Source organism: Podarcis raffonei, chromosome 15, assembly GCF_027172205.1.
Source record: "Podarcis raffonei isolate rPodRaf1 chromosome 15, rPodRaf1.pri, whole genome shotgun sequence".
NCBI classification, from domain to species: domain Eukaryota; kingdom Metazoa; phylum Chordata; class Lepidosauria; order Squamata; family Lacertidae; genus Podarcis; species Podarcis raffonei.
In genome coordinates this window covers 29,073,104-29,100,670 of record NC_070616.1, presented here as the reverse complement: position 1 = coordinate 29,100,670, position 27,567 = coordinate 29,073,104, and the positions used below count along the sequence as shown (strand labels likewise).

Genomic DNA, 27,567 nt, shown 5'->3' with positions numbered 1-27,567 from the left:
GTTATGTACCACCTATAGATCATTTTCATAATATTTTCTCTTAAGGCATTACATGCCGTAAATTTCATCCCGGTGGTCCACAACTTTTCCCAATCAGCAAACAAAATGTTATGACCAATGTCCTGAGCCCATTTAATCATAGCTGATTTAACCGTTTCATCTTCTGTATTCCATTTCAGCAGCAAATTATACATCTTTGACAAATTCTTAGTACTGGGTTCTAACAGTTCTGTCTCCAATTTTGATTTTTCCACCTGAAAGCCAATTTTACTGTCCACTTTAAACGCTTCATTTATTTGATGATAGTGCAACCAATCTCTCGCAGTGATATACTTCTTATGCACCTGGGGGCTCCATATTACAGGATGAGAAGCCTGAGAGACCTCTCCGTTTAAGGTAGTGTTCGTTGTCAGCTCATCTTGTAGCAGAGAGTTACACAGGAAGCAGCTATACACAAACCAGACCATTGGCCCTTTTGCCTCATTGGCTGGCTGGCTGGCAGCGGCTCTCCCAGGCCTTTCAAGCAGCGTTCCCTCAATTTTAGAATAAATCTCGTGACACTTTTGAAGGCAATTTGCAGGTAGTTTGCATAATACTATCTAGGCCAGCCCCTTTCAAAGCCTAACTGGCGTACTCGGGCAGGAGACGCTCCGCTGCCCGTAAAATATGCGGCCGGAGCCACGTGCAGCGCCTCACTGCAAGGACCGGAGTGCGAAGCGACCCAGCGGCGCCCCCGGCTTCGCGTTTCCGAAAAGGGCGTGCGCCGCGTCGACGGTAATTACGGTATAAAGGGGCATCGGGAGCCACCTCCCATTCATGGAAAGCCGCCTGTGGGAGGAACAGGAAGCCGGAAGTGACGTCCGGGACGGGGAGGCGCATGCGTGGCTCCGCGGAGTGGCGATGGAACCGGCAGCGCCTAGTTGACCCAGAGCGGGACCCCCTCCAGCCCTCGCCCCGCCTGCCTGCCGGCCCCCTTCGCTGCTCAGCGCCACCAGCGGCATGACCAGCTCGCCGCCCGCCTCGGTGAGCCTCTCCGGCGCTGCCTTGACCGGCGCTTCGCTCGCTTTGGGGAGGGGGAGGGAGAGAGGGGGCGAAGGGGCGGGGCTTCCAGGGGCTCAGCCAATGGCGGAGGACGTCGCGAGGTGACCTCTGTGCATGGTGGTGACCTCACGCGCGTCGCGGGGGTCTTTAATGAGATGCAAATAAGTTCAGCCCCCGCGGGTGGGCCTGGGGACGGGGGTTGTCTCCGACCATGGCTGCCTATCTGCTACTCTTCCCCACCCCGACTCTCTCTTTTCCTACACTTGTGTGTCCTCCAGTGCTGCTTTTCTTAGGAAGGGGGAATGTAGTTGTTAAATGGTAGTGCTAGTTTGATTTTTATGAAACTTGATTTATATACACGCACACACAATTTTGTTTATGATAGCAGCAGTAGCAAGAACAACAACAGGGCACTGGCCTCGTTCAAGTGCTCAAAGTGTTTCATGTTAGTATCCCTGTAATCCGCTTTATATCTGCAGAGAAACATTGGGAGAGGCTGGTGTTTCTCCCAGGGCTATTTTGCCCTTTGCCGGTCAAGGGAGGCAGGTTGCATTTCTAGAATGTGCTCCTGCCAAAATCAGATGCCTCTTGTTTCTTGCACAACCTTGTGCAACTTGAGCTCTGCCTCTGTGTAGCAAGGCACTCTTGCCTAATCCACAGGGTGGCTTTGTAGGACACACCTTTGCCCTGTTAGGTAGTACACTGTACAGATACCTCCAGGCAGTTTCTACTAGCAGCCAAGGTGAGCCAGAGTGCGGTGGCGGTGAAGAGAAGTGTGGGTTTGCTGCTTTCAGGTGCCCTCTTGCATTCCCCTCTGCTATAGGGTGCTTCGTCAAGCTGTTTTTCTAGTTTCTGCATGCACACTCACACTTTCACTTACCCTTTCAAAGTTCCGCTGGGAATACATCCCATAGCCTTCCCATGGGGAGACTGTTATATTAGCTTCCAAACCTGAGACTTTGCCTGGATTTTGGGCTGTTGAGCCTGAGCCTTTTGGGTGATACTGTATGATGGACACCTACACAGCTTGCCTGTTTCTTTGTTTTCAGTCCCAGATTCAAACAAATTCTCTTCTCTCTTCACACTAAGCACCTCTTTCTGTCCCCCTTGGCTGCATAATTGCCCTACAAACACAGAAACTGCTGCTTTCAGCACCCTGATGGTATCTCTCTTTTTCTTCCCTAAAGCTAAGCAGCTAGTGCTCATGGCTATGTTTGATGAAGACTGAAGGGAACTGATGATTTGGGGTTGACTTCCAGAAGTCACACATGGGGCTTCTGTACCTTGTGACTACCAATCTCTCCTATGAACTATTGATATCTACTGCCCATTTTCAGCTCTACTGCCCACCTGTGCCCCATTCCTGTGTTTTGCCCTATCTCCCTGCATCCCATTTCTTGTCTATGTACTCCTTTCCATGGCCACTATCCTAAGAGGAGCCACATTCTCTTGGGAGATGTCCTAGAAAGTAAATACAGTGGTGCCTCGCAAGACGAAAAGAATCAGTTCCGCGATTCTTTTCGTCTAGCGGTTTTTTCGTCTTGTGAAGCAACCCCATTAGCGGCTAAGGGGATTAGCGCTATTAGCGATTTAGCGGCTTAGCGGCTATTAAAGGCTTAGCGGCTAAGCTGTTTGAAAAAGGGGGGGGAGCGGGGAAAAAAGGGCAAGACTCGCAAGACGTTTTTGTCTTACAAAGCAAGCCCATAGGGAAATTCGTCTTGCGAAGCGCATCGCAAACGGAAAACCCTTTCGTCTAGCGGGTTTTCCTTCTTGCGAGGCATTCGTCTTGTGGGGCACCACTGTACCTGCCCAACTTGTGCACTTCCTTGCTGCAGAACTATGTGGATGGCACAGATAGCACTGGCCACCATGGGTGGAAGCAAGTTGGTTCTCAGGATGATAGCTTCCTGCATTCTGATCCATTGAGATTATAGTTGTTTGCCATGCAGTTTGATTGTATCTCCCCTTCTGCGCCGCCACCCTCCCCTTGCCCTATATTGCAAATAAGTGGTTGAAATGTCCCTTGTTCACTTGTGCAAATGGCCCCTTTGTCAATTGCTTTGCCCTGGGAGATTGTCTTCTGCTGCCTGTCTTTCCCAGAACAATTTCTTTCTGTGCAAAACCCGGAGAGTTCCTTGCAAGCATCCCCTGCAGCTGCAGTTCCCTCCAGGCTCAGTTCCTTCCTTCTCCCCACCCCCCTTGAACGCCCTTTCCCCTTCTCTGCCTTATCTCTGCTGCCAGGTTGGGGCTAGTTTGCAAGGAGAGACTCCCTTGATTAGACGCTGACAGAGCAAGGCAGCAGGTCTTCTTCTCCCCTCTAGCAAAGACATCTTTCTCCTCTTCACTGGGTCCTGGGTTGCAAACCTCTGTTGAGATGGCAAAGGTGGTGCTGCAGGACAGTCAGGTAAGAGGTGTATGTCTCTCCAGGCCTCTCTGCGGGTCTGTGGAAATATTTCCAAATCTTAACAGCCATTTTGACAGGTCTGAAGGTTTTCTGGCCCTGGGTTATTGTCCAGGACTTCATACTTCTCTCCCTGCCTCTCTTACCCACACACATGCATGCACAATCTCTCTTTTCAGCTGTGTGTGTTATGACATATTTAGGGGTGAAACTTTACCGCAAGAGACAGACCCTACTGAGGAATACTTCTATCTGCAATTAGGACTCGATAGGCCCTTAACTGATAATGTTTGTCTCAGTGCTATCTTGTCCTATGCCCTGTATGGCTCTGCAGGCACCTTTTCCTACAGGGCCCTTGCTAGTTCCATGTGCTGCTTACCTGCATTGCACGGCCTGGTCTTTGGGAGACTCTTGGGAAGCAGATGACTCTGCCCCTTGGGGCCAGTTGTGCACTGAATAACCTCCGCTTCTTTCAGGTCTTTGACACATGTGTTCTTTGCCCTGAAGCCTGTCAAGGGTTGCTGGGCTAGGGCTGGTCAGGTCAGGCAATAAAAACGACATTAGTAATAGTTGTTTCTGGTTGTGCCAACAATGTTATGGTGCTTTACAGCACAACAAAGGGAAAGGCGGGCCCCTGCCCAGAGAAGCGTAGAATTTTAGATCTGACACGAGGCAGGCAAGAGGGATGGGTATCTAATTGCACGTTGCTCAGCTATCCTTTAGGGCTGTTCCATTTAATGCAGTGAACATTGCAGAAGGTGTCCGCCCAGGTAAGTTCCAGTGTGGGGCTTCCTGGGATGCCTTCTGTGTCCACTTCCATGGCTTACCTGTACCACCCTGCTTGGCAGCCCCTTTGCGAGGAAAGGCTTGGCTGGTGCAAGTTTCCTCTTGGTGTAGGGTTTTGCGGGGAGATTGTGGAAATGCCACCATAATAACCCTCCCTCTTTGGAGTAATTGGAGACATTTCTTCACAGGAGAAGAATGGCTTGAAGAAAGAGACTATCCGCGTGGGAACAAGGAAAAGCCAGGTGAGGTTCTTGTCATTACCGTTCTCTTGCTTGCCTGCTGCTTTTCCTGGGTCTGCTTCTTGCAAAGTGTTCGTACAAACAGGACTGTGCATTGACCGGTGAATGGATTTGCATTGGGACAACAGGGCATTTTCTGTTCCTTTCCTAGTAACCAGGTTGGAACAGAGGAAGGCAGGGAAAGATGGCTGGTGCTGAAGAGAGCAAGTCCTGGAACGAAGTGTTTTCTTGAAGGCCTGGGTTATAGGGGTGGATAATAGCAATATGTAAAAATGCCTTAAGAAAAGGACGAAGAACTATCCTCTGTTGTGCCAGAGGACAGGACTAGATCCTAGGGGCTTATGTCCCAGAAGGGGAGAGCTCAGATGAGCATTTGGAGAGGCTTCTTAAAGGCGAGAGCAGTTCTGACACTGAAACCATGGTGGACTCTCCCTTGGGAAGGGACAGAGCTCAGTGGTGGAGCGCCTGTGGTTCAGTCCCCGGCATCTCCAGGTAGGGCTGTGAAAGAAGACTCCCCGCCTGAAACCCTGGAACAATGGCTGCTAGCCAGTGCTCACCGAACTGAGCTAGAGGGAGCAATGGTTTTTCTTGGGATAAGGCAGTTTCCTGTATTGCCTCACTGGGGGTCTTTAGGCAGAGGCTGGACAGTCCTTTCTTAGAGATGTTGCTGGGTTTTCTGTACCAAGCAGAGCTTAGACTTAAGAGTCCCCCACTGCTGCCGCAGCTCTTAATGGCTGCTGTGCAGGAACTCACATATTCTGGGAACCACTCAGTAATAGCAAATTCCAAATTCATATTAGGCTAAGTATCACAGGAGCTATATTCCCAAGTGTGCATCTTTCTGAATTATATTTCACTCAGTGCTGCTCCTCAAGACTTTGTCCCTTTACTACTATTGCTGTAATTTGCTAGCAGCCACAGGGTTTCGTTTGTAAAGCTGTTACGTCATGTGCATTATACTGCCTTAAGTGTTTGTCAGCTGTGCTGCTTCGCTGCTGCTCATTGAAGAAGGATCTTAAAACTTTTCATTCGTATCCACCTGGCAATTAATCCATACTTCTCCAGCTGAATTGCTTTGGTGGTGTTGAGCAACCATCAGTTCCGCTGACCTTTCTTTTGCCAGGAGGATGCAAAGATTTCCCCATGGGCCGCCCTAGCAGGAGCAAAGAAGTACGCCCAAGAGCCAAGACTGGGAGGGGCAGACTTGTAAAGAAAGATAAACCTCCACCCTTGTGGTGGAGAGCTAATCTCCCATCTGCCTCCTGTTGTTGAGGCTGGTGGCAGCTCAGGAATAAACCCAGAAAGTCTGTTTGGAACAGGGGCCTAGGATGGGGTGGCACCTCAGGGTGTGAAAGATCTCCTTTTCCCTAGAAGCCCTGTCCTGGGGGCCAGAAGTGGGTCTCCACTCCTTCTCTCAGAACATAAGAATTGCCCTGCAGCCGGGTCATGTCCAAGACCCGTCTAGTCCAGCATCCGGTTCCCACAGTGGCCAACCACATGCCTCTTGGAAGCCCACAAGAAGGACCTGAGTCCAGCAGCAATATTTTCACTATTGCAATTCTCAGCAACTGATATTCAAAGGCACACAACCACCAACGCTGGATGCACAACACGGCCATTGTAGCTAATATTCCATTGATAGCCTTTCACCCCCTTTTATAGCCCCTGAAATTGATGACCATCTCTATGTCTTGTGGGAGCAAACCCTGAAATTTAATTACGCTCTGTGTGAAGAAGTCCTTCCCTTTGCCTGTCCGGAATCCTGCAACACTTGGCTTCAATGAATGGTATTTCTGCAGAGCTTCATTCTGGGAGGTTTGCTGAGCACACATCAGCTGCGCTGCTGCCTTTGCTTCCTTTTCATTCTCTGACTGGCTCAAGCCAGGTTGGCTCTCTTCATACCTGGCTTTTTCTCTGTGGGCCCCCAAAGCTGGGGGGAGGGGGGCAGAGCAGATCACAGACATGAACCGGACCCAAAACCGATGAGAGTGAAGTGCATAGGAAGTGGGACTTGAAGTCTCATGTCTTCTGGGCTCTTGTGGGAACAGCATATCGGAGCAAGAATCTGCGCACATGTCTTCCTCTGACAGCAGGTGCGTTGGGCACACTTGCCGCCTGCGTCTCTTGGGTCATAGGTAGGGCACACTGATTGACTTTGCCTTCCTTCTCTCTGAAATTGCAGCTCGCCCGGATCCAAACGGACAGCGTGGTTCAGATGCTGCAGGAGCGCCACCCTCACCTCTGTTTTGAGATTGGTGAGTGTGTGAGGCAGGAAGCCTGGGAATTAGGTATTGACCAAGTAGTGGATGGGGAGAGAGCAAGCCAACACAGGAGCTCCATCCAGGTGCTGGGTGAGAGCAGCCTCAGGTGCACAGACAGAGTGCTGAGCTTTTCTGACCTGGTGCATGGAGAGGATGGGCTTGTGTGGCACCTAGCTTTGTATTATTATTATTATTATTATTACTACTACTACTACTAATTAATTAATTAATTAATTAATTAATTTCTATATGACCATTCCTTTAAGACTCACAGAGTGGCTTACCTTGTAAAACCCCGAAATACATAACATTTATTTATTTATTTAATACATTTATATGCCTTTTTTCCCTTCCAATGAGCTCAAGGCATTGTACATAGTTCTCCTCCCCATTTCATCCTCTCCACAGCCCTGTGAGGTAGGTTAGACTAAGAGATACCCAGTGAGCTTCATGGCTGAGTGGGAATTCGAACCCTGGTCTCCCAGGTCCTACTCCCAACACATTATCAGTTATGCCACACGTTAAATAGTAGCAAACATAAACAATATCCCCCACCCACACAGTTTAAAAGGCCATAGATTATTTAAGTAGCCAAAGGCCTGGGATAAGAGGGGTGTTTTTTCCTGGCGCCAGGAAAACTAAAGCAGTGAGCAGCTAGGAAGTCCACACATTGCTCACCCTTGTTGTGGCTCATGTCCTACTGCTGCTTGTCATCCTTCCTAATCTTCCCTCTTCCTTCCTTTCCTTCCTCTCTCTCTCTGAATAGTTGCCATGTCAACCACAGGTGACAAGATCCTGGACACAGCTCTGTCCAAGGTAAGCAGCCATATGCTCCCTGGGCTCAAGACGCAACCAGCAGTGGATAGAAAAAGCAGCCCAGGTTGTAACATGCTCTTTTCCCATTTAGATTGGTGAGAAAAGCCTATTTACGAAGGAACTGGAAAATGCACTGGAAAGAAATGAGTAAGTTCTGTTTGGCTGGGAAGTGCAGGAGAAAGCTCTCCTTGGCAGGCAATGCCTGGTGGTGCCCTTGACACTGGTGCTTTTGCTCTGAGCAGGAGTCCACGTTCTGGTAGGCAATGGATTCTTCCAGAGCCAGGAAGTCTTCTCTTGAGCGAAAGCGTTTCCTCTAACCCAGAATTGCAGGTTGGGAGTCCAGCAGTTGTGGGGAGGGGGAGCCCAGTCCTGGCGCATAACTGGGGAGAGCGAGCTCTGATGCTTCCTGTAAAAAAAATGGGTGTTTTTCCTGCTCTTTCCTGAAGCATCAGGGCCTGGTGTTTAAAACTGTGTCACAGCAATCCTGAGCAGTAGGCCACATTGAGACTGACATGCCCAGGCCCACTCAGCAAAGCTTCATAGCCAAGCAGGGATCTGCGCTGAGGTCTTACGCTTCATAATTGCTCTCTCTGCCCATCCTGGGCCCATAAGGTTGGCACACCCTTGACCAGCTCATTTCTTCCCTTCCAGGGTTGACTTGGTGGTTCACTCCCTGAAGGACCTGCCCACATCCCTCCCACCTGGCTTCACCATCGGTGCAATTTGCAAGTGAGTTTGGGCTCCTCTGCTTCCTTCTGCCTGACTCAGCGCTCTGGCTCTTGGTCCATCAAAGTTTGCCCTGGCCAGGCATCCGCCTTCCCTTTTCCATGTGTTGCAGGAATTTATGTATAGGTTGGGGGGGGGGTGCTCCTCCAGCAGATATCATGCACATGCAGTCCACTACCAAAATCAGCACAATCACTTTTGTGATTTGTCCCCACAAAACACTTCATCACAGTTTCTTCCTATCTATTCAAAGGGCCTTTGCTGCATGATACCAAATGTAACAATTCACTGATAAATGTATCTATGTACTGGCTCACTGGGAAAACTTCAGAAATGCATATAGACATGTGAGCTCAGCTACTCAGCAGCCCGTCTGCCTGAGTGATAATTCCTGGCATCCTAATACCTGAGTGTCAGACAGGTAGCCATTCCAGAAATAACAAACCCAGATGAAGACAAAAGGGTGTGATTAATTTGGCTGGGAAACAGGGAAATGTAAATATCTTTTTGTTACACTTGATGCGTTTTTGGTGGAGGGCAAGGAGAACCATGGGGCAGGGACCAGGATGCTCAGATTACTGCCACCAGACCTCCCCTTTCATGATGTAACCATGATGTATTAGTGATGTAGTTTGGGTGGGTGTAACATGGGAATTAGCAGCTAATAGAAGTTTGGGGGCTCTTTTGTTCAGGGCTTCCATCTTGTTCCACCTTGTGGCAGGTGGGAGTCCTGTTGCGACATTCTTCAATAAAGACCAAGCCTACTGGCTGCTGTTTTGCTCTGGTATTCCTGACTGGTGTCTATAACACATGTCAGCTGTTGGTCCCTGTGGAAGTGGGTGTGCCCACCAAACGTACCTAACTTCCAGAGCATCAGATGGGTAACGACTTCTTTAACCCATCTAAACTGGCCACTGCCTTAGGCCAAGTGGTGGCCTTTGCTGTGAACAGACAAAAGTCCAGGTCATGGAGCCTCCAGCTGTCTCTTTGCAAGAAACTTGGAGGCAGCTGCTGCTGCTGCTACAGCCCAGCTGACCTGCTCCCTAAAAGGCAACCCCATCTGTCCCTTGCAGGAGAGAGAGTCCGTATGATGCTGTCGTCTTCCACCCTAAGCATGCAGGCAAGAGCCTCCACAGCCTCCCTGAGAAGAGGTGAGTTCCACTTGTTCCTTCCTTGGGTTCCATCTGGTGTGCAGGAAGGGCTGAAATTAACATTTTGTCCCAGCTTCAACCCCTCTTGGGTAGCAGTGCTGAAAGGGGTCCCTCCCTGCCTGAGGTCTTGGCCAGCCGCTCTTGCCCAGAGTTGACACTTTGCTGCACACGGTCCCGTGTAGACAGTGTTTGTGCCGAGGTGTCCGGGGGACTGTTCCTAACTCTGCTCAGACGGGTGAGGCTGACCAGTCCAGACTCTTCTTTGACCCCGTTTTCCTTTTGGCTCTCTGGCAGCGTGATCGGGACCAGCTCACTTCGCCGGGCAGCTCAGCTGAAGAGAAAGTTCCCTCACCTGGAATTCAGGGACATTGTATCCTTTGAAAATGACCCCTTGACTTAGACTGGCCCTTGAAAAACCAAACAGTGATGCCCCCTCTCTGTACCCCTCCCCCGTCTTGCCATGCTTAGCCTTTGCACTCAAATCTTGCCACCGCGTGCGAAAAGGACACCTTGTGGAGGTTCAAATTCCTAGTGGAGAATGTGGCCATTCCTTTGAATATGCAGCTTCTGTTATATTGAATATGAACTTTTTCAAGGCCCCACATCCCTGGCTTGGCTTTGAATCAGGGCCTAGCCTGGCATTGTGCTGAGATGCAGCCCGGAGGCCTGGCAGAGGAGCTAAGGTCTTGAGCCGCCTTCTCCCCTGCAGAGAGGGACTGTGGTGTTAGAAGACCCTCCCTGGTGGCCAGCTCTGGAAGTGCAGGCAATGGGCCACCAAACCAGGGATCTCTGTGGTTTTCCCTTAATCCTTCTTGTAGAGGGGAAATTTGAACACTCGCTTGAAGAAGCTGGATGAGAAGGAGGATTTCAGTGCCATCGTCCTGGCAGCGGCTGGCCTCAGGCGGATGGGCTGGGACAGCCGCATTGGTCAAGTAAGTGGGGCAGAAGAGATTGGGATGAATGTTGTCCCCCCCCCCATTGTGCCCAGGGAGCTTCTCCTCCATGTGTCCTCAGTTCTTGAGATGCTCACTGATGTCTGCATTCCTTCGGGATATATAAACTGAATGAATTTGTGAAACGCTCTGAGATGTATAGGGCTGTATACAAATTTAAAATAAATATTTTGCTCTGCCTTGTTCTGAGCATCACCAACCCTCGTTCTGCTTCCCTCCAGGTCCTGAGCCCCGCAGACTGCTTGTACGCAGTTGGGCAGGTATGTGATGTGCTCTCCGTTCTGGCCCTGCTGTGTGTGCGAACAGCTGAGCCTCCCCAACACACCCCTGCTTCTTGAGGGTGCCTTTCGCTCTTTCTCCAACTGCTCCTCGCCCTCAAATGAGCATCCCAAAGTCAGGCTATGCACACCTTCCAACGGATTCTCTCCAGAGAGCAAACTCTCACCTGGTGTGAATCCCAGAGCTGGAAGGTTAAATGGTCTTGGTGCTCCGAGGCTGCGCCCCCTTGCCCTGGTGGGTACCAGCTTCTGCATCCTCCCATTTGTGCAGGGATGGCTAACCTGTGGCCCTCTAGAATTTGTTGACCTACATCCCCCATCAATCCTGTCCATGTACTGTAAAGTGCACAAACTGTAAACTGTAAAAGTGCCTTTCCCCCCTTGAACTGTTTCCTCAAATTTAAAAATCACTCAAAATGCTGCTAAGCTCTTTCACTGCATGCCTTGCTTGCCCCTTGTCCAAAAGTGGGTGAAATGTATGCATCGTGGGAATCCTTGAAGACATGTTCTTTTGTCTCTCGGAAATCCCAGCAACAAAAATGCCAAAATCCATTACAGGGCAATTCCTTTCTAAAGCCAACCAGAATGTCACAAAATATTGTGCCAGCTTTTGAGTCCCCCAGAACTACTCATTGGGCTGGATCAGAGGTTTTCAGCCTTTTTTGAGTCCATGGCTCCCTTATCCAAGTACATTCTTTTTGCAGCACTCCTGTGGGGCTCAGGAGGCCAGTTATGTCACCCCTTGCCTGCAGAGCTAGCAGCCTCTCAACTTTATTCAAACACCCTCCCTTGTGGAGTGTTCCCTCAGCCTCCTCTCCTCTCCCCGGGAGTCCTCCAGGCATCAACTGCTGCTGTCCGCTGTTTCTGAGCTGCTCCCCCCCCCCCGGAGAGGTGCCCCCCAGAGGCACCATTCACCGCAGAGCTTATAGCCAGGGCTGCTGCAATAAGCAGTTGTGCAAACCTTTGGGAGGCAGAGCCACAAGAGGGCATCAGAGGAGGAAGGGAAAGAAAGGAGGCCAGAGGCCAGTGTTTCTTGCGGCACCCCTGACCATCATTCAAGGCACCCCAGGGTGCCACGGCACACTGGTTCAAAACCACTGGGCTAGATAGTAAAGAAAACACAGAAACTTAAAAGCTTGCACTATATTGTGACATTTTGGTTGACCTAATAAAGGCATTGGCATAATATGGATTTAGTAATTTTTCCTATGGGTCGGTATGGCTGGCTTCCCCATAGCAGTTTTTAGCAGGGGCTTGTGGGAGAGGGGTATTGGATGCTTTAGTGGTCGTATGTCTCCATCTCAAGCTCATGCCTGCTTTACAGAGTAGAGACCTTGCTCCTGTTGTTCTCTGGCTGCTGACCCTGGTCATTGCAGAGCAGAGGTTTTAAACGCTGTGGGGGCTGCATAGCCACTAGGCTGTTCTAGAAGCTGAGAAGGGCCTCTTTCCCTGCTCCCCTTCCTTTTTCCAGGGAGCCTTAGCAGTGGAGGTGAGAGCCAGGGATCAGGAGATCCTCGATATGGTGTCCGTCCTGCACGACAGTGAGACGGTGCTGCGCTGCATTGCAGAGAGGGCCTTCATGAAGCACTTGGTAGGTTTCAGGAAGTGCTTGATCGGAGGCCACAGCAGCCACCTGCTTATGTGGGGCTCAGGGCAGTGGGGTGCTTCCTTCCCAGGGAGGAGGACAGGGATTTAAAAAAATAGTTCTATGAGTTGCGTGTTTCTCAGTTTGATCCTTTCCCATGTTATGCATTGTGACTTGCGGTTATTATTGATAGTTTATTGCAATTGTTAAGAGTGAATTTGTTTAGTCATTATTGGTTGATGTTTTGAGTTATTTTATTGTGTACCATTATAGTCAAATAGTTATTGAATATTACTTTATTTGATATGTCATTCATTAAAGTTATGCCATGTTATGGCTTTTTTAATTGGATCAGGTTATGACAAGGTGTGTGTTCTTTGTTGTATATTTTGTTGCTGTGAACCGCCTTGTTTAGTAATATGGAAAAGTGGTATGCTATGCTAATTAAAAGTAAAATGAAGAGGGAGGCTTGGCAGCAGCGTCATTCATCTCCCTGACATTTTCCATTCCAGGAAGGTGGCTGCAGTGTCCCTGTGGCAGTAAACACCGTGCTGAAGGACTTCCAGGTAATGACAATTCAGAATACCATAGGCCTTTTTTCCCCAGCCAGCAGCCAGGCTGGGTCTCTCTTAGCAATGGTTTGTGGGCCACTCCCAACATTGGAAGCAGTTAGTGGAGGGAGAGACCTGTGCTGGATGCAACAGCCCTGCTTGGTGTGAAGGGAAGTGTTCCCTGACTGAGATGGAGCAAAGAACCCTTGAACCAGCAAGCTCACATTCATGACATGTGACCCACCTTCTTGGCCTTCCACCTGCAATACAAGGATAACAATACTGGCCTACTCTGTAGGGTTGTTGTAAGGATCACCAGAAGATAATGTATGGTTATTATCAACCGACTAGGTGTTTGCTGGCCAGGGATGGGGAATCTGTGGTTCTCCAGGTGTTTGATTCCAATCCCCATCCTATTGGCTGTGGCTGATAGTTATTATTAAAAAGCATTTATAAACCACTTTAAAAATGCTGAGTTGGCATTCCCCCCACTTCAGACATTCGTTTCCCTTTTGACTGGATCAGTCTCAGCACTCATCCTGGAAGATTTGGTCGTTCACATAAAAGTTTAAGTTGCTGCTTCCAGCCTGATAATTCCTTCCTGTCCTTCTAGGACCCTTCCTTTTTAAAAAGGTGACTTAATGCTGAATCCCGGACTCATGTAGAAGATGTCACACACTGCCTATGGCATCCCTTGGTTTTCCTGCACCTTCTCCAAAGGGAGAGCTGTGTGCGGTGGCTGTTGACATTTTCTCTTTATTTTCCCTAGTTATATTTGACTGGAGCAGTCTACAGCCTTGATGGATCCGAGAGCCTACGTGAGACCATGCAAGCAAGCATGAATTATTTTCCACATGAGGTACCCGCTACTGTATTGCAAAACAGCACATTTTCTAGGCTTCCACACAGGGGAAAACCAGGCCCTTGTTATTCTTTCTGCTTGGCTCCTCCCATGACATGAGAGAAAAAACCCAATAAAACTACATCTAAGCAAAGTGTGGGGAGATTTTGGCTGTTGCTGAACTACAGTTCCCATCATTCCTGGCAATGGGTCCTGCTTGTTCGGACTGATGGAAATTGTAGTTCAGTAATATCTGGAGAGACAAAGCTTCCCCACACCTGATTTAAGCTTTGTTTCCTATTATATCCAAAGCAGAGACCGTGTCCTGTTGCTCCCAAACAAGCCACTGTATGTAAGGCAGCAATAGACCCTAATCCTGGATTTCAGTGTTAACAGGAAGCAAAGCTTAATTGCAGCTTCCTGGTTTGCTTCATAGGAGTGAAGCAGGAACTTTTGCAAAGTATGCAGTAGCATGCTGCTCATTCACAAAATCTGGCTAATTGTAATGTGCTAACAAGCTCATAGATGTTTTGGCCAATAGTGACAGTCACACTTGTTCAGCCTCAATTAAAAGACCAGCTGTACAATCTTAGCATCTTGTTCATATGGGTTGTTTCCCCCCCCTCTATTTTTACTGCAGCATACAAAACCAATGTTAAATTTGAGGAGGCTCACTAAAAAGGTAAAAGACCCCTGACAGTTAAGTCCAGTCGCAAACGACTCTGGGGTTGCGGCGCTCATCTTGCTTTACTGGCCAAGGGAGCCAACGTTTGTCTGCAGAGTTTTTCCAGGTCATGTGGCCAGCATGACTAAGCCGCTTCTGGCAAAACCAGAGCAGCACACAGAAACTCTGTTTACCTTCCCGCCAGAGCGGTACCCATTTATCTATTTGCACTTTGATGCGCTTTTGAACTGCTAGGTTGACAGGAGCTCACTCCATCGTGGGTGAACCACCGACCTTCTGATCGGCAAGGCCTAGGCTCAGTGGTTTAGACTACAGCGCCACCCGCGTCCCCCACTATCCCTCAATAAATGTGAATCTTGAATCGCTGCCTCTAACCCTAAAATGTCCTAATGCTGGCTATGGGATTTTGCATCTTACTTTTACTTTTCAGAACGAAGATGGCCCCAACGATGACATCCAGCATGTTGGCATCACTGCAAAGAATTTCTCTCAGTCTGCTCAAGTGGCTGCAGAGAAGTTAGGCATTCAGGTGGCTGAGCTCCTCCTGAGCAGAGGGGCAAAGCACATCCTCAACGTGGCCCGACAGCTCAACGATGCCTGATGGGGGCCTGCCTTGGATGTCAAACTCCTCTAGCCGTTGTCCTTCATGGAAGCAATGAAGTCTCTTGCAAATCAACCACTGCCCTCTCGGTGAAGGGAATCTTAATTTATTATGGTAGCTACGCCACAGTTCACCTGTGCTGCTAAGGACTGACTCATGCTGTAGCCTCCAATGGAAGATTCATGCTGGCGGGGATCACTCCCTTTAACACACAGCCTGAATTTTGAGAAAGAGAACCATTTAAAAGAAGTTGGTGCCTTCATTGATTGCTGTAAGGAATAATGTAACCTGGTACAGTTGCATAGAATGAAGTGTATATTTTTTTTAATTATTGCCAAATGGATTAAAGAGATTTAAACTGAAAGTAGTGGAATTCTTATTTGTTTAGCTATAGCTGAATCTACTGCAGCTTACTTGTGTATGCATACCAGCTCCTTTAAAGCACATGGCTTTCCCTCAAAGAACCCTGGGAACCACAGTCTGCCCCCGGGAGCTGCAATATCAGCACTCTTAACCAACCACAATTTCCAGAATTCTTTGAGTTTGTAAACAGACCTGTTTTCACCTGAGTATTGCAAAACAATCACCAAAGGGCTTTAGCAGGAAGGAGCAAACCTGCCTGGTCATAATAGAACCGTCATGAAGTAAGGGTGGGTAGAAAGAAAACTTTGTAAATCTCAGATGATCTTCAGAACTCCATCCTCTTTCCAGCAGTGGCTAACTAGCTGCTTCCAGGCACCCATACAATAAGCAGGACATGAAAGCAAGATGCAGGAAGCTGTAAGCTCCATAGAGCCACCTGTCACCTCCATTAATTTAATACCCTTTTGCCTAATGGCAGGAAAGTCCATTAAGTCAGGAAAGATAGTTCCCTTTGGCTGTTTTCACCAAACAAATGTCAGTCCCAGTCAGCATGGTCTAATTGGGGGGTGGGGGAAAAGCCCACCTGTTTTCTATGCCAAGCCAACAATGACCTTTCTCCTGCCTGTTAGCCATGCTGCTTTGGGCTGCCATGAATCTTAATCTGCACCAGTGGATACTCCTCTCTCTGCTTTTCTATACCACATCTCTACCACACCCTCAACTTTTTATGGCAACAACCAAGAGGACACAGGAAGCCAGGCCACTGGCTCATGCAGCTCAGCACAGTACTGTTTACAGTAACGGGCAAAGGTCCTGCAGATGCCTTCAGGCAAGGGGCAATCCCAGTCTTCCCCAGAGTTTGAACCTGGCAAAGTGCAAGAATGTAATAATTTCTTGATAAAGAGTTATCATACAGCCTACTAAGACTGGTGCACGGAACGTAGCTCTTGATCGCATTTCCAGTTCGAAACCTTGCAGCGCTCACCTGCTGCTTATTTTCTAACCGGCTTGCCCCCACCCATATAAACTTAAGAAAGCCCGGTTTAAACAGCGCAAATCCATTTAATAAAACAAAAGCCAACACCGCGATCCCTGCAACGTAATTTCAACGGGATCCCCACCCAGTTCAGCAATCCGTTTGTGGGCCAGGCAACCATGCGCTCAGTCCCGGCGCCTGACCCTCGTCCCAAACCAAACCCCAAGGAAAACAGGGGGGTTGCGTGACCCGTCCTCGTGTCCATCCCTCGCCGGCTGCTACCGGAGTCCCGTCCAGAGGCTGCTGCTGCTCGCCCGCCTAGTATTCCTGGGAGGCCTGGGTGGCTTTCTTCCTCGGCGCCGCTCCGCTCGCCGCTCCTCCTCCTCCAGCGCCGGCCTTGCGAGGCAGAAGGGCGGCGGGGATGTTGGGCAGGACGCCGCCCTGCGCGATGGTGACGCGGCCCAGGAGGCGGCTGAGCTCCTCGTCGTTGCGCACGGCCAGCTGCACGTGGCGAGGCACGATGCGCGTCTTGCGGTTGTCCCGCGCCGCGTTGCCCGCCAGCTCCAGGATCTCGGCAGTCAGGTACTCCAGCACCGCGGCGAGGTAGACGGGCGCCCCGGCCCCGACCCGCTCCGCGTAGTGGCCGCGCCGCAGCAGCCGGTGCACACGCCCCACCGGGAACTGCAGCCCGGCCCGCGACGAGCGCGACTTCGCCTTGGCCCGAGCCTTGCCGCCCCCGGTTTTCCCGCGGCCCGACATGCTTCTCCGCTGGAAGATCTGGCACCAAAGGTGAATGAGCCACCGAAGAATGAATGGGGAAAGAAAGCCCGCGCTTTCCTACCCATTTATAGCCGCCGCTCTTTCTTCTCATTGGACGCAACCTTTTAGCATTCCCATTGGCCCTCGGCTGCGTCAGACGAACGCAGGGATTGGGCGCACGGATCGTTATCTGCTCGCCCATTGGTTGGTTTGCGGAGCCAGTAGGAAAGACGCGCGCCAAATTTAAATGTGGGGGAGGTATTGGGCATTCAATTTTAGCGCCACCTTAAACAGAAAAGGCAGAATGAGCAGAATCAGGATTTATTTTAGGAGTGGCAGGCTTTATGTTGGGGGGTGAGGGGAAGAACCAAATGATCTGGCCAGTTAGTTCACTATTTAGATTTATTTACTTGATTTGGGCGGGGGCAGCTGTCTCTGCACCTCCCTGGCTGTGCTCATGAAAGGTAGCTAGCCGCTGCCACTCCTCCTTTACTGCTGCTTCGTATGTCTGCAGCAGGTAGAAAATCAGGGTCTGCCAACACACACTCATCATGTACACATTAATGTGCACTTGTGTTATCTACCACTTTTCTAAACTGTTAACCCCCAAAGTAAATGCTATTTTTAAAAGCCAGCACCCATAGTAGTAGGAAGAAGAAGTAGATAATCAGCCCAAAACCTGGTAGAAAAAGTGCATTTTGCTCTCCATGTGAAGAGCTATCAGAGAAAGATACAGCTCTCTAGCAAGATCCCACATTTGTGGCGCAATATAATCTAGTTTCCAACTTCATCTCTCAAAGACAGTAGGAAGTATGGCAAGATGACTTCTGATCCTCCCTCACCATTAGCCATGGGCGTAGCCAAGGGGGGACAGTTGCCCCCTCTAGATCAAGTAAATCAATAGAAATACTTAACTAAATGACCAATCACGTGGGTTCCCCCCCAACAAAGCCCCCCCCAAAACAAAAATCCTTGCTACGCCCATGCCATTGGCCCTGCTGCTGCAAACAGATGTTGGAGAATAGTGTGGATTAAGAGAAAGCAATGAAAGGGTAGGGGGAGTAACAGAGGTCCCAGCAGCTTGGGGAAGGGGGCTGCCCTGGCTCTGCTAGAAGGGGAAGTAGCCAGGGTGCACTTCATGGTAGATGTTTTAGAACAGGGGTGTCTAACCGGTTGATCCCAGGATGATCCTGGTTGCTCGCAGGATCCGTTTTGATTGGCAGTAGTGATTAGCAATGGAGTGAAAGTCCCCGCCGCCGCTCTTTTCCTCCATTGTGTGAAATGGATATTTTGTCGACGAGTTAGAAAGCAAAAGTACTTGTCACAGCTGCATTGTTGTAGGTGAGCTATACATGCTTTGCTATTTCTCCCTTAAAAAAGCGGTATCTGAAGAAGTGTGCATGCACACAAAAGCTTATACCCAGAACATACTTAGTTGGTCTCTGAGGTGCTGCTGGATAATTTATTTATTTATTTCGACTGTGTCAGACCAACATGGCTACCTATCTGAAATTTTAAAAGTTTATCAACTTTAGCCCCCGCCCCTAGAAAAAGATCATCAACTTTGACTTCGCTCCCTCTAAAAATGTCAAAAACCTTTGCTCTCCCCCCCCCCCATGGGTAGATCACTTCCAGAATGTTTATACTGGGAGTAGATCAGTCACTTGGGAGTTGGACATGCCTGTTCTAGAGGGATAGTTGGCTGAGAAAGCTTGAAAACTTTGTTGTGCACCTAAGATTGCTCAGATTGCTCTTCCTTCAGTCATTTGTCCTTCCCTCATGACTTAAAGCTAGGATGTCACCTGGGTGATGTATTGTTTTCCATTCCCTCCTCCCTCTTTCCTTCATCCGCAAGATGTCACTTCCAGCTAATCCAAGCCTCCTCCTCCATTTCAACACTCAGGCCAGCTCCGTTTAAGCAAAAGACAACGAAACCAAAAAGCACTATACCAAATCATCTTCATTTGGGTTTGTGAGAGAGAGTTGGACAGTAGTATAGAAACGGTTTAGAAGAGCAGCCCTGAATAGACCGTCAACAGGATCTTAAGGAGGTTTGAATTGAAGTCAGTCCAACCAGGTTCAATCGGAATTCCTTCCCACTTTGGTTGCGGGAGCTTCAGGGTCACTGTTTTGGCACTGCATTAGCCATGAGACCATAAAAACAAAGTCCTTCAAAACAAACACAGCACAAACTGCAATTTGTGGAAGGAGGGAAACTGCAATTGCAAAGCCCAAGCCCCCATCAGAGCCGTCTGGTGCTTTGATTCTATCAAGATTTTGACAGTGAAGCCTTGCTCAAGTACTTACAGGTAGCCTGAAGGGGGAAGTTGCTTCCTTCTGTTGTGGAGGGACACACACACTTACTCCTAGAGCATAAAGTAGCTCTCTCTCGCTCTCTCTCATAGCATGAGACTTGAAGGACAAAAGATGCAGGGAAAGTGGGGAGCACTGCAATAGGGAGAGCTGAGTTCTGTTTACATGCATTTTTTTGCCTGTTTGCTTCTGTTTGTGTTTCAGGGTAGCAGCACAATGCTCCACTGCAGAAAAATATTCAAAAGCCAACCCTCCTGCCACCCCAAATTATGGCGTATCCTCCCCTGTCAGTACACAGGAGAGAGAGAGAGAGTACTGACATACAAACAAAGTGCAGTTCCTATAACAGGAGTAGCAGCAGCAGCAACAGATGCTCTCCAAATGGATACAAAAGCCCACAAGACATCAGTGCACCCCCAAAGTCCTCCCAGAAGCCTTTCTCCCTCCTGAGAAGGAAGGCTGACTGCCCTGGGGCCAGTGCAGCTATGGGCCATGTGGGAGAGAGCTGCGAGGCAGTCCACCAGCAAGCACCAACAGGGCAAGGGCAGCTCAGACGTCATAGAACAGCCGCACGAGCTGGTACCGGATAGAAAAGGCGATGATGCTCCCCACAACCTATAAAACAGAAGCAAAGGGCATTGTGTAATCTGAGAAGATGGGATATTGCCCACATAGTTGTCAACACCATGAAATTGGATCTGGCAGGTTAGAGGAAGGGCAAATCTCTCTTCTCTCTCTCCCCGCCCCACCCCATCAATGTTTGATTAAAAATTATGTGGCAGTTGATGTGTCTCAATGCCTACTGAATTTTAACTCGGAGAAGGGAGCTGGATTACCAACCCATTTGAGACACAGGGATACAGCATTATTCAAAACTTTCCACGCTGGCCTGCTCTTTCTCCCAGTGCCTCTTACCTGCATCAGCAACAGCAGAAGGGTCAGGGTTCGCTCAGGGGTTGGTCCTATAAGCTTTATCACAAAGTTAATGAGCGTCATGTTGTTGCATTCTGTGAATTCTCCATCTTTGTCCACTCCTTGATGCACATCCACTAGATGGAGTTTCTCAGATATCTGGGGAGAGAACCTTAGTTACCGGTGCTGCTCTAGGATTAAGCGAGAGAAGCAGCAAGTGTTCCACCCAATCGTATTTCATTAGCCCAAAGTAAACCTGGGTGCTCCTACCTCCATTGCAACTTTTCTCTGTTACTCAACCCCTCCCCATTACACTTTCGCCTCTAACCGGTTCTCAAAGCCTTTTCTTTCCGCCAAGCTATCAAAGTGTATGGAAGGTGATATTATTCTGTCCTTACCTTGAGGATATTTGCTCCCAAGGGAGAGAGGTTCTTGGGCTTGAATCTGGAATAGCTCATCTCTAGATTTCCTGTGTCAGGATTGAATCTGCAGCGAGATAGGCTCCCGTCAGCAATGAAAAGGGACACAATGGGAGAAAGAATGCAGGATGAGGTTCTGCCAGGAATGGATGAAAGTACCCAATCTAGGAGACTCTCACCAATCCATTTCCTATGAAAACAGGCCGCTTTGAAGGGCATATTTACAATATCCAGGCCTCAACAAAATATTATTGGAAACCGGCGTTTACAACTACTTTCCAGCCTTTGATAGTGATTCCCTAACCTCTTGGGACGCGGGTAGTGCTGTGGGTTAAACCACAGAGCCTAGGACTTCCCGATCAGAAGGTAGGTGGTTCGAATCCCCACGACGGAGTGAGCTCCCATTGCTCAGTCCCTGCTCCTGCCAACCTAGCAGTTTGAAAGCATGTCAAAGCGCAAGTAGATAAATAGGTACCGCTCCGGCGGGAAGGTAAACGGCATTTCCGTGCGCTGCTCTGGTTCACCAGAAGCGGCTTAGTCATGCTGGCCACATGACCTGGAAGCTGTACGCCGGCTCTCTCGGCCAAAAAAGTGAGATGAGCGCCGCAACCCCAGAGTTGCCACGACTGGACCTAATGGTCAGGGGTCCCCTTACCCTTAACCCCTTTATCGAACTACAGTTCTCAACATCCCTTGGTTAGAAGCCAAGGACTACATTTGTGGTGCTCTGGTTGCACACAAAGCACGGCAGCATCTAACAGGGAGCGGAGGGTTTTTGTCGTTGTTGTTGTTACCTGGGCAGCCGATGGCGTGGGCAAGGAATGATGTGGAACAGCTGTGGCAATGAATAGAGGAAGTTGAGCACTTGTGGGATAAAGAAGAGCAGCATGGTTTTGCTGAAATGCCCGAGGATCCCCACCACAGCAAAGGTCATGCCGGCGAAGTAGCAGAAGGTGTCGCCCACAAACACACGGGACGGATACCTGCGCTCAGCCAGAGGAGAGACAGTCAATCAGAACACAGGCAATGCACTGCAGAAGAAGACCCAGCAGGGGGTCACTCCTGGCACTCATTATGATGTCAAATGTAAATAACATGTTTGTTTTTGTTGGCGGTGCATGAGGTTGGAGAGCCCACAGCATGGTTGGTTGCATTCAGTTAACTGCAGTGAGTTTTGTTTGTGTGTGAGAGAGGGAAGAGCTTGCTGGGTTAAATTAGTTTCTCTCCCCCCACCTCACAATTCCTATGACAGCATCATCTCACACAGAATGTAACTGACCTGTAGAGGTCTTTATGGACTTTATGAATTGAAAACAATTCAAAAACCTCGGTTGTTGAATGTAATCTGTTCCAGAAGCCCATTTGGCTTCTGAAATGTTCGACAACCGAGGCATGGCTTCCGATTGGCTGCAAGAGCTTCCTGCACTCAAGCGGAAGTCGTGTTGGACATTTGGCTTCTGAAAAACGTTCAAAAACTGGAGCATTTACTTCTGGGTTTTCGGCATTTGGGAGCCAAGGTTTGACTCTCTCTGTGTGTGTGGTATTATTGTTGTTGTTAAATATGGAGTGGTGAAGGATGTAGGGAGGGGAAACAGCTTGTGGAACACTGGGCACAGCATGAGAGGAAAGAGATTATGTCCTGGAGTGCTTATTCCAGTTTCAGTGGTGTCAGAAAGCTGCACCTACAGTAGTGTTTGTTGGCATTTGGTAGGGTGGGGATCTTCCTCTTAGTTAGATTTCACATGTATGACCTACAAGCACATTTGTGTTTTTGTTTAAATATTCTAAACGGGAACATTTGAGCACTTTGAAGCTCCTTCTAATGCAGCTGCCCTCATAGCCACCAGATTCTCCCACAGAGCAATCCAGAGAAGGCACTGCTCTGGAAATTTTACAAGAACATTGACTGGAATTATGCAACCCACGCAAACCCTCAAAATGGCAGCTGTATCAAGGCACCATAGCCTGCCTTGCTATGAGTGAACTCAGAAGCCTGCAACCTCCCCCAAACACATCCACTTCCATTGGAAACAGGCTGGCTTTTTCAATTCCATGGAGTTTCTTACCAGTTGTGGTACAGCAGTCCCAATGTGGTAAAGAAAAAGGGAATCATGAAGTAGAGAGAGAAAACGTGGTCATCTCTGTAGTCTCCTGGGAGTAAAAAATAAAAAAGTAGGAAGGTCAACCAGTTGACACCAACTGCAGAGACTCTAGCCGCACATGTACTAGTCCACACCAAGCCCACGGCTGCTACTACAATCCCAGCATGTATGCTGAGGGGCAGTCTCACATTTGCTCTGCATCTAGCCTGAAGAACTGAATATCATCCCACTCTAGAAACTCCATGTGCCAGCCCTCTGACATTAGATCTTTCTCACCGTTTAGCTCTATGATGTTGAAAGTTACAATTGAGGCAGCGATCACCAGCGACTGCCCAGCCTCCAGGCCATTAATGCCCGCAAGAATGTTGATGGCATTGGTGCAGAACACAGCCAGCATCCCCATGTACACGTAGTACAGGATTCCTGCAAGAGAAAACCCACTTTTACTCAAATTCCTTGTGAGGACACCAATCATGCAACATCAGGGTTACCTCAAGGACCACCTCTTCCCATATGAACCGACCCAGTCCCTGAGATCATCTTCTGAGGCCCTTCTTCGTGTGCCTCTTCCTCGAGAGGTCCAGAGGGTGGCAACATGAGAACGGGGCCTTCCCTGCAGTGGCTCCCTGTCTATGGAATTCTCTCCCCAGGGAAGTTCGTCTGGTGCCTTCATTATACACTTTCAGGCTCCAGGCAAAAATTTTCTTTTTTAAGCAGGCCTTTGGTTGATCTGATTGACATCCAACACTCTTTTAGAATGTTGCTTTGGGTGGTGCAGTTTATTGGGTTACTGCTTTTGGTTTGATTTTATATGTTGTGGTCTTGTTGTGAAATGCCCCGAGACCTCTGGGTATAGGGTGGTGTATAAGTTGAATGAATAAATAAATAATTCTCCATGGGGATAATGCTCAGCATGTTTCTCAGACCAGACCTGCTTGGGCAAGCCCTGGGCTACTTACCTAGGTCTAAGTGCATGCCCAGCAACATCCGGAAGGGCTTAGGCACCACAATGGTGGTGTTCCCAAAGTTGGTGAAGTAGACCATGAGCAGGGGCAAGGACGCCATGGTGGGCAGAAGCAGCTTGTGGCGCCAGCGCAGATTGAGAACATCGTCCGCAAAGCCCAGGAAGATCATGCAGCAAATGGCGAGGAGGGAGCCAATGAGGGCCACAAACTGCAAGGTAGGGAGGCACTGTAAGAGTCCTGCCCCTTGCACTTATCTAGTCGACTCAACTCTTAACACCCCCACCCCAATCCCTTCCAAGCGCCACCCGATGCAGCCACTCTCACCTCATGGTGTGGGAATGCCTTGCATTGCTCTTCCACAAAGCAGCTCAGAAAGGGCACTGGGATGAAGAGGAAGAGGATGATCAGGAACACTGCTCCACTTATGACACCTTGGGACTCCGGGCTGGGAAAAGACAACACACAAGGTAATGGGTACCTCATCTCACCAGGACCTTGCCTGTCCTGCTTACTGGGGTGCCAGGTTAGGGGTTAAGACTTAGCTGAAAGAAAGCCGGAACGCCCAATGAGAAAAAGGGAATTCTCCTTATTGACTGCTGACTGCCAGCTCTGGGAGTATGAGATCCAGCCCAGGATTATCAGTCTTTACACAGGGCCCCAGTATGCCTGCACCAGATCAGAGCCCCACACTTCCTCTCAGGCCCCTAACCTGGCAGCCTCCAAGTGCAGTCTGGATCAAAACTGAATACAGGAAAATCAAGAGCTACTCACATGGGTTGCTTGGAAGTTTTGTTCAAATCAATCCCAAAGAGCTTGGCAGCAATGAAGTGATCCTTGAAGGCTGGAATAAGTGTCAGTGTTGCTACAAAGCCCACAAGGGAGCCAAATAAATTGATCAGCAGGGGGGTGGTTAGCAGCCTCCCCATCTCCGAGCTGGATCTGGGTGCTCCCAAATGACAAAGCCAATAAGCCAAGGAAGTCTGTCCGTCGTCTGTGCACTTCTTCCAGTCGTAGCCTATCTGGGACAGCCACAGCAGACACCACTTGTCAGAAGTAACATAACAGAGAAGGGACCCTTAGGCCACAACCACTGGCAAAAGGTTCCTGCTTCAGCAGCAGCCATGGTGATGGGTCTTCATAACTAAGAATAAAAAAAAAGCTGGTAACCAACAATTCATACTGAATGCAAAATTTACATGCTCAGATGATGTGAATGCACACCTTAGCCACAAATGGGACCATCCTACCCATGGAGGGGGGATCACCACAGGTGTGTCTAAGATGACCACTGACAAAACAAGTGCATTGGGATCAAGCAATCTGGGGCCCATAAATCACTGCCCCACCCGCTTGGCTGAAACAGCACACATATGCCAATGAATAGGATATAGACCTAGATAGGTCAGTGAGTGTGGCATTGTTAATGCCAAGGTTGCAGGTTCAAGTCCCATATGGGACAGCAGCACATTCCTGCACTGCAGGGGGTAGGACGAGATGATCCTAAGGGTCCCTTCCAACTACGATTCCATGAGCTCTCTGGTCTGTTCCTGGTGATGGGGTACAGTTGTCTCCTCCTAAACTAGGGGTGGCTAACTTAGGGTCCTCCAGATATTGCTAGACTGTAACTCCCATCAACCCTGACAACTGGCCACGCTGGGGGGAGTCGATGGGAGTCCAACACCACCTGGAAGACGGTAGACTAGCCAATCCCTACCGTGCACCCGCTAAAGAGCAGCCCTTCCAGGTGCTCTTGGATCCCTACTCCCATCAGTCCCAGCATCCTGAAAGGTGGGAGTTGGAGTCCAGCAATACCTGGAGGGTCAATGGGTAGTCACTCCGGAGCTGGAACTTTCGTTTTCTGTCTGCTCCCCGGCACCCAAATCTCTACCACCCCAGCCCGGAGAAAGTGGCCAGACTCCTGCCTACCAGAGGCACAGGATGCTCCCCTGGGTTCCTGCCCGTCGCCACCGAAACACCGGCTTGATCCAGCTGTCGTCGAGATTCGGGAAGGGAGTCTCTCTGGCAAGGGCGCGGGGGATTTCCTTTTAACGTCCCTATAAGCTTGGCTGGAGTTTCCACCCGGACATTATATGACGTGACACCGCTAAATCCTAGCGCGACCCACTCAGTGCGAGCATATTACAAAACGCACTCCATGCCTTGTGAAGCCGCCGACGCCATCTTCGTTGCTGGCTACTCGACGGTGTGGCATATCGGATCCTCAAAACCGGGCCCCATGTGCTGCGAGAGATCCGGTGACCGTAACTGACAGGTTTGGCGGAGGAAATACGACGGTCACAAAGTTGTAAGGAACGCCCACACCAAACATGGCGGCCCCCGAGGATCACGTGACAACTGCCCTTGGACGTCTCGTTAAACTACACGTCACCTGGCTGCTGATTGGCTCGGCGAGGCGCTCCAGAGCCAAGCGGGGCCATTTAAAGGGACAGCAGCTTCTTAGTAAATCTCAGGAACCCAGCTGGAGGAGGAGCTCTTCCCTAAAATTCTATGTCCCGGAGGGGAAATATGTGTTTTTTCAGATGTTGTTGAGACTCCTACTGCCATCAGCCTCACCCAGCACAGCACATTTCAGGGGTGGTGGGATCTGTAATCCCAACAACACGTGTTGGTGCTGGCACTGGTGGGGCACAGGTTAGGCACCCTAGTTTCAGATGATGCTATAAGATGACACACGACCAGCCTACCCCAACCCGATGCCCTCCAGATGTTGTGGACTACCAGCAGCCCCTGCCAGCATGGCCAGTAGTCAGGGATGATGGCCATTTGGCCCCCCCAGCAACATCTGGAGGGCCACGAGAAAACCACACCCCTATTCCAAACGGTAATAACCTCTTGCAAAAAACAGGCAAGACATCTTTTGGAACCTTCAATATCTACTGTAGCAGAACCCGCCAATCTCTTAAGGTGCCACACGACCAGCCGCCCCCAACATGATGCTCTCCAGATGTTTTCGACTACAACTCCCATCAGCCTTGTGAATCATGTATGGTGGGAGGAGTTGGAGTCAAAAATTTCTGCAGAAGGCTCTTATTTCCGCATGTTGCCGCAACAGAATGGTGCCCGCGACCCACATTTCAGAACCACCCGTCGCGGATGGTCCACTCAGATCTTTCGGTTACTACAGATCAACAGCCACCCTCATCCCAACGTCCCTGCCATGTCCTGCTCGATTAAAAAAATCAGAAAAAGAAAAAGTCTACTAGTGGAGCCAAGGTCCTGGTTCCAGCCTCACCCCCAGCCCAGGTCCGCCCACCTCCCTAGACGCGTCCAGAGCACCCAGAGTTCTCCCCGGGGACCTCAGCTCGGCTTCGTTCCCAGTAGAGCCACACTTGGGAAGGAATCCTCAACACCCTTCCTGTCATAATGTTAGGCTCATGCTGCAAAAGGAACGTCCCGGCTTCCGCAGGCATGATCGACGGTCGTCGACCTGCGGACGTTCCCCTTTCCTATGTCACCCTGGTCCCCAAGGCAGGAGCCGCCTCTTTCTTTCTGCGCATCTTGGCCGGCCAGCCAGACCCGCTTCCAAGTAACCCCCGCCGGCTCCTCGCATACCCTCAGACGGTAGCCTTACCGAGTGGGCGGCTTGTCGAAGGAATCCCCTGGGCTGCCTCAGTCCTTTCCAGTAGCAGCTCCCCTCGGGGGTCTCCGAGCTCGAGGTCCGGTGCGCTCGTTTCTGCGCCTTTAAGAGGTCGGAGGGAGGGAGAGGAGAGCGGAAGGGGAGAGGCGGCGGCAGCAGCACCACCAGCAGCAGCGTTTGGCCCTGCCCAGCTAAGCCGCTACTGGCCGTCGAGGGTAGCTCGTCTCCAGCTCCAACGCGCTCCG

General features: G+C 49.8%; 3 protein-coding genes across 5 annotated transcripts; 1 reads left to right on the top strand and 2 right to left on the bottom strand.

Annotated features, from left to right (window-relative positions):
- Positions 1–862: 862 nt before the first annotated feature.
- HMBS (hydroxymethylbilane synthase) lies at positions 863–15,279 on the top strand. The gene is given in 15 exon segments (XM_053367099.1): positions 863–953; positions 956–1,023; positions 4,417–4,470; positions 6,650–6,722; positions 7,495–7,544; positions 7,636–7,691; positions 8,196–8,273; positions 9,344–9,421; positions 9,716–9,791; positions 10,240–10,353; positions 10,596–10,634; positions 12,124–12,243; positions 12,750–12,803; positions 13,558–13,647; positions 14,745–15,279. Coding segments are annotated over 15 exon segments (1,197 nt in total). The 5' UTR covers positions 863–877; the 3' UTR covers positions 14,916–15,279.
- Positions 15,280–16,320: 1,041 nt separating this feature from the next.
- On the bottom strand, positions 16,321–17,172 carry LOC128402743 (histone H2A-beta, sperm). The gene has a single exon (XM_053367104.1). It carries the CDS (start codon positions 17,011–17,013, stop codon positions 16,573–16,575), a length of 441 nt encoding a protein of 146 aa, XP_053223079.1. The 5' UTR covers positions 17,014–17,172; the 3' UTR covers positions 16,321–16,572.
- A 2,053-nt stretch (positions 17,173–19,225) lies between these two features.
- DPAGT1 (dolichyl-phosphate N-acetylglucosaminephosphotransferase 1) lies at positions 19,226–27,414 on the bottom strand. 3 transcript variants are annotated; one of them, XM_053366411.1, is made up of 11 exons: positions 27,317–27,414; positions 25,651–25,989; positions 24,496–24,865; positions 24,049–24,169; positions 23,719–23,932; positions 23,036–23,182; positions 22,724–22,808; positions 21,452–21,640; positions 20,637–20,724; positions 20,242–20,397; positions 19,226–19,941 (listed from the first exon to the last, which is right to left on the bottom strand). In XM_053366411.1, the coding sequence occupies exons 3-11, from the start codon at positions 24,648–24,650 to the stop codon at positions 19,876–19,878; spliced, it is 1,221 nt and encodes a 406-aa protein (XP_053222386.1). In that variant the 5' UTR covers positions 24,651–24,865; positions 25,651–25,989; positions 27,317–27,414; the 3' UTR covers positions 19,226–19,875. The 3 variants fall into 3 exon arrangements, with proteins under 3 accessions (XP_053222386.1, XP_053222387.1, XP_053222385.1); XM_053366412.1 differs by having other exon boundaries at positions 25,877–25,989; XM_053366410.1 differs by lacking the exon at positions 25,651–25,989.
- Between the last annotated feature and the right edge of the window lie 153 nt (positions 27,415–27,567).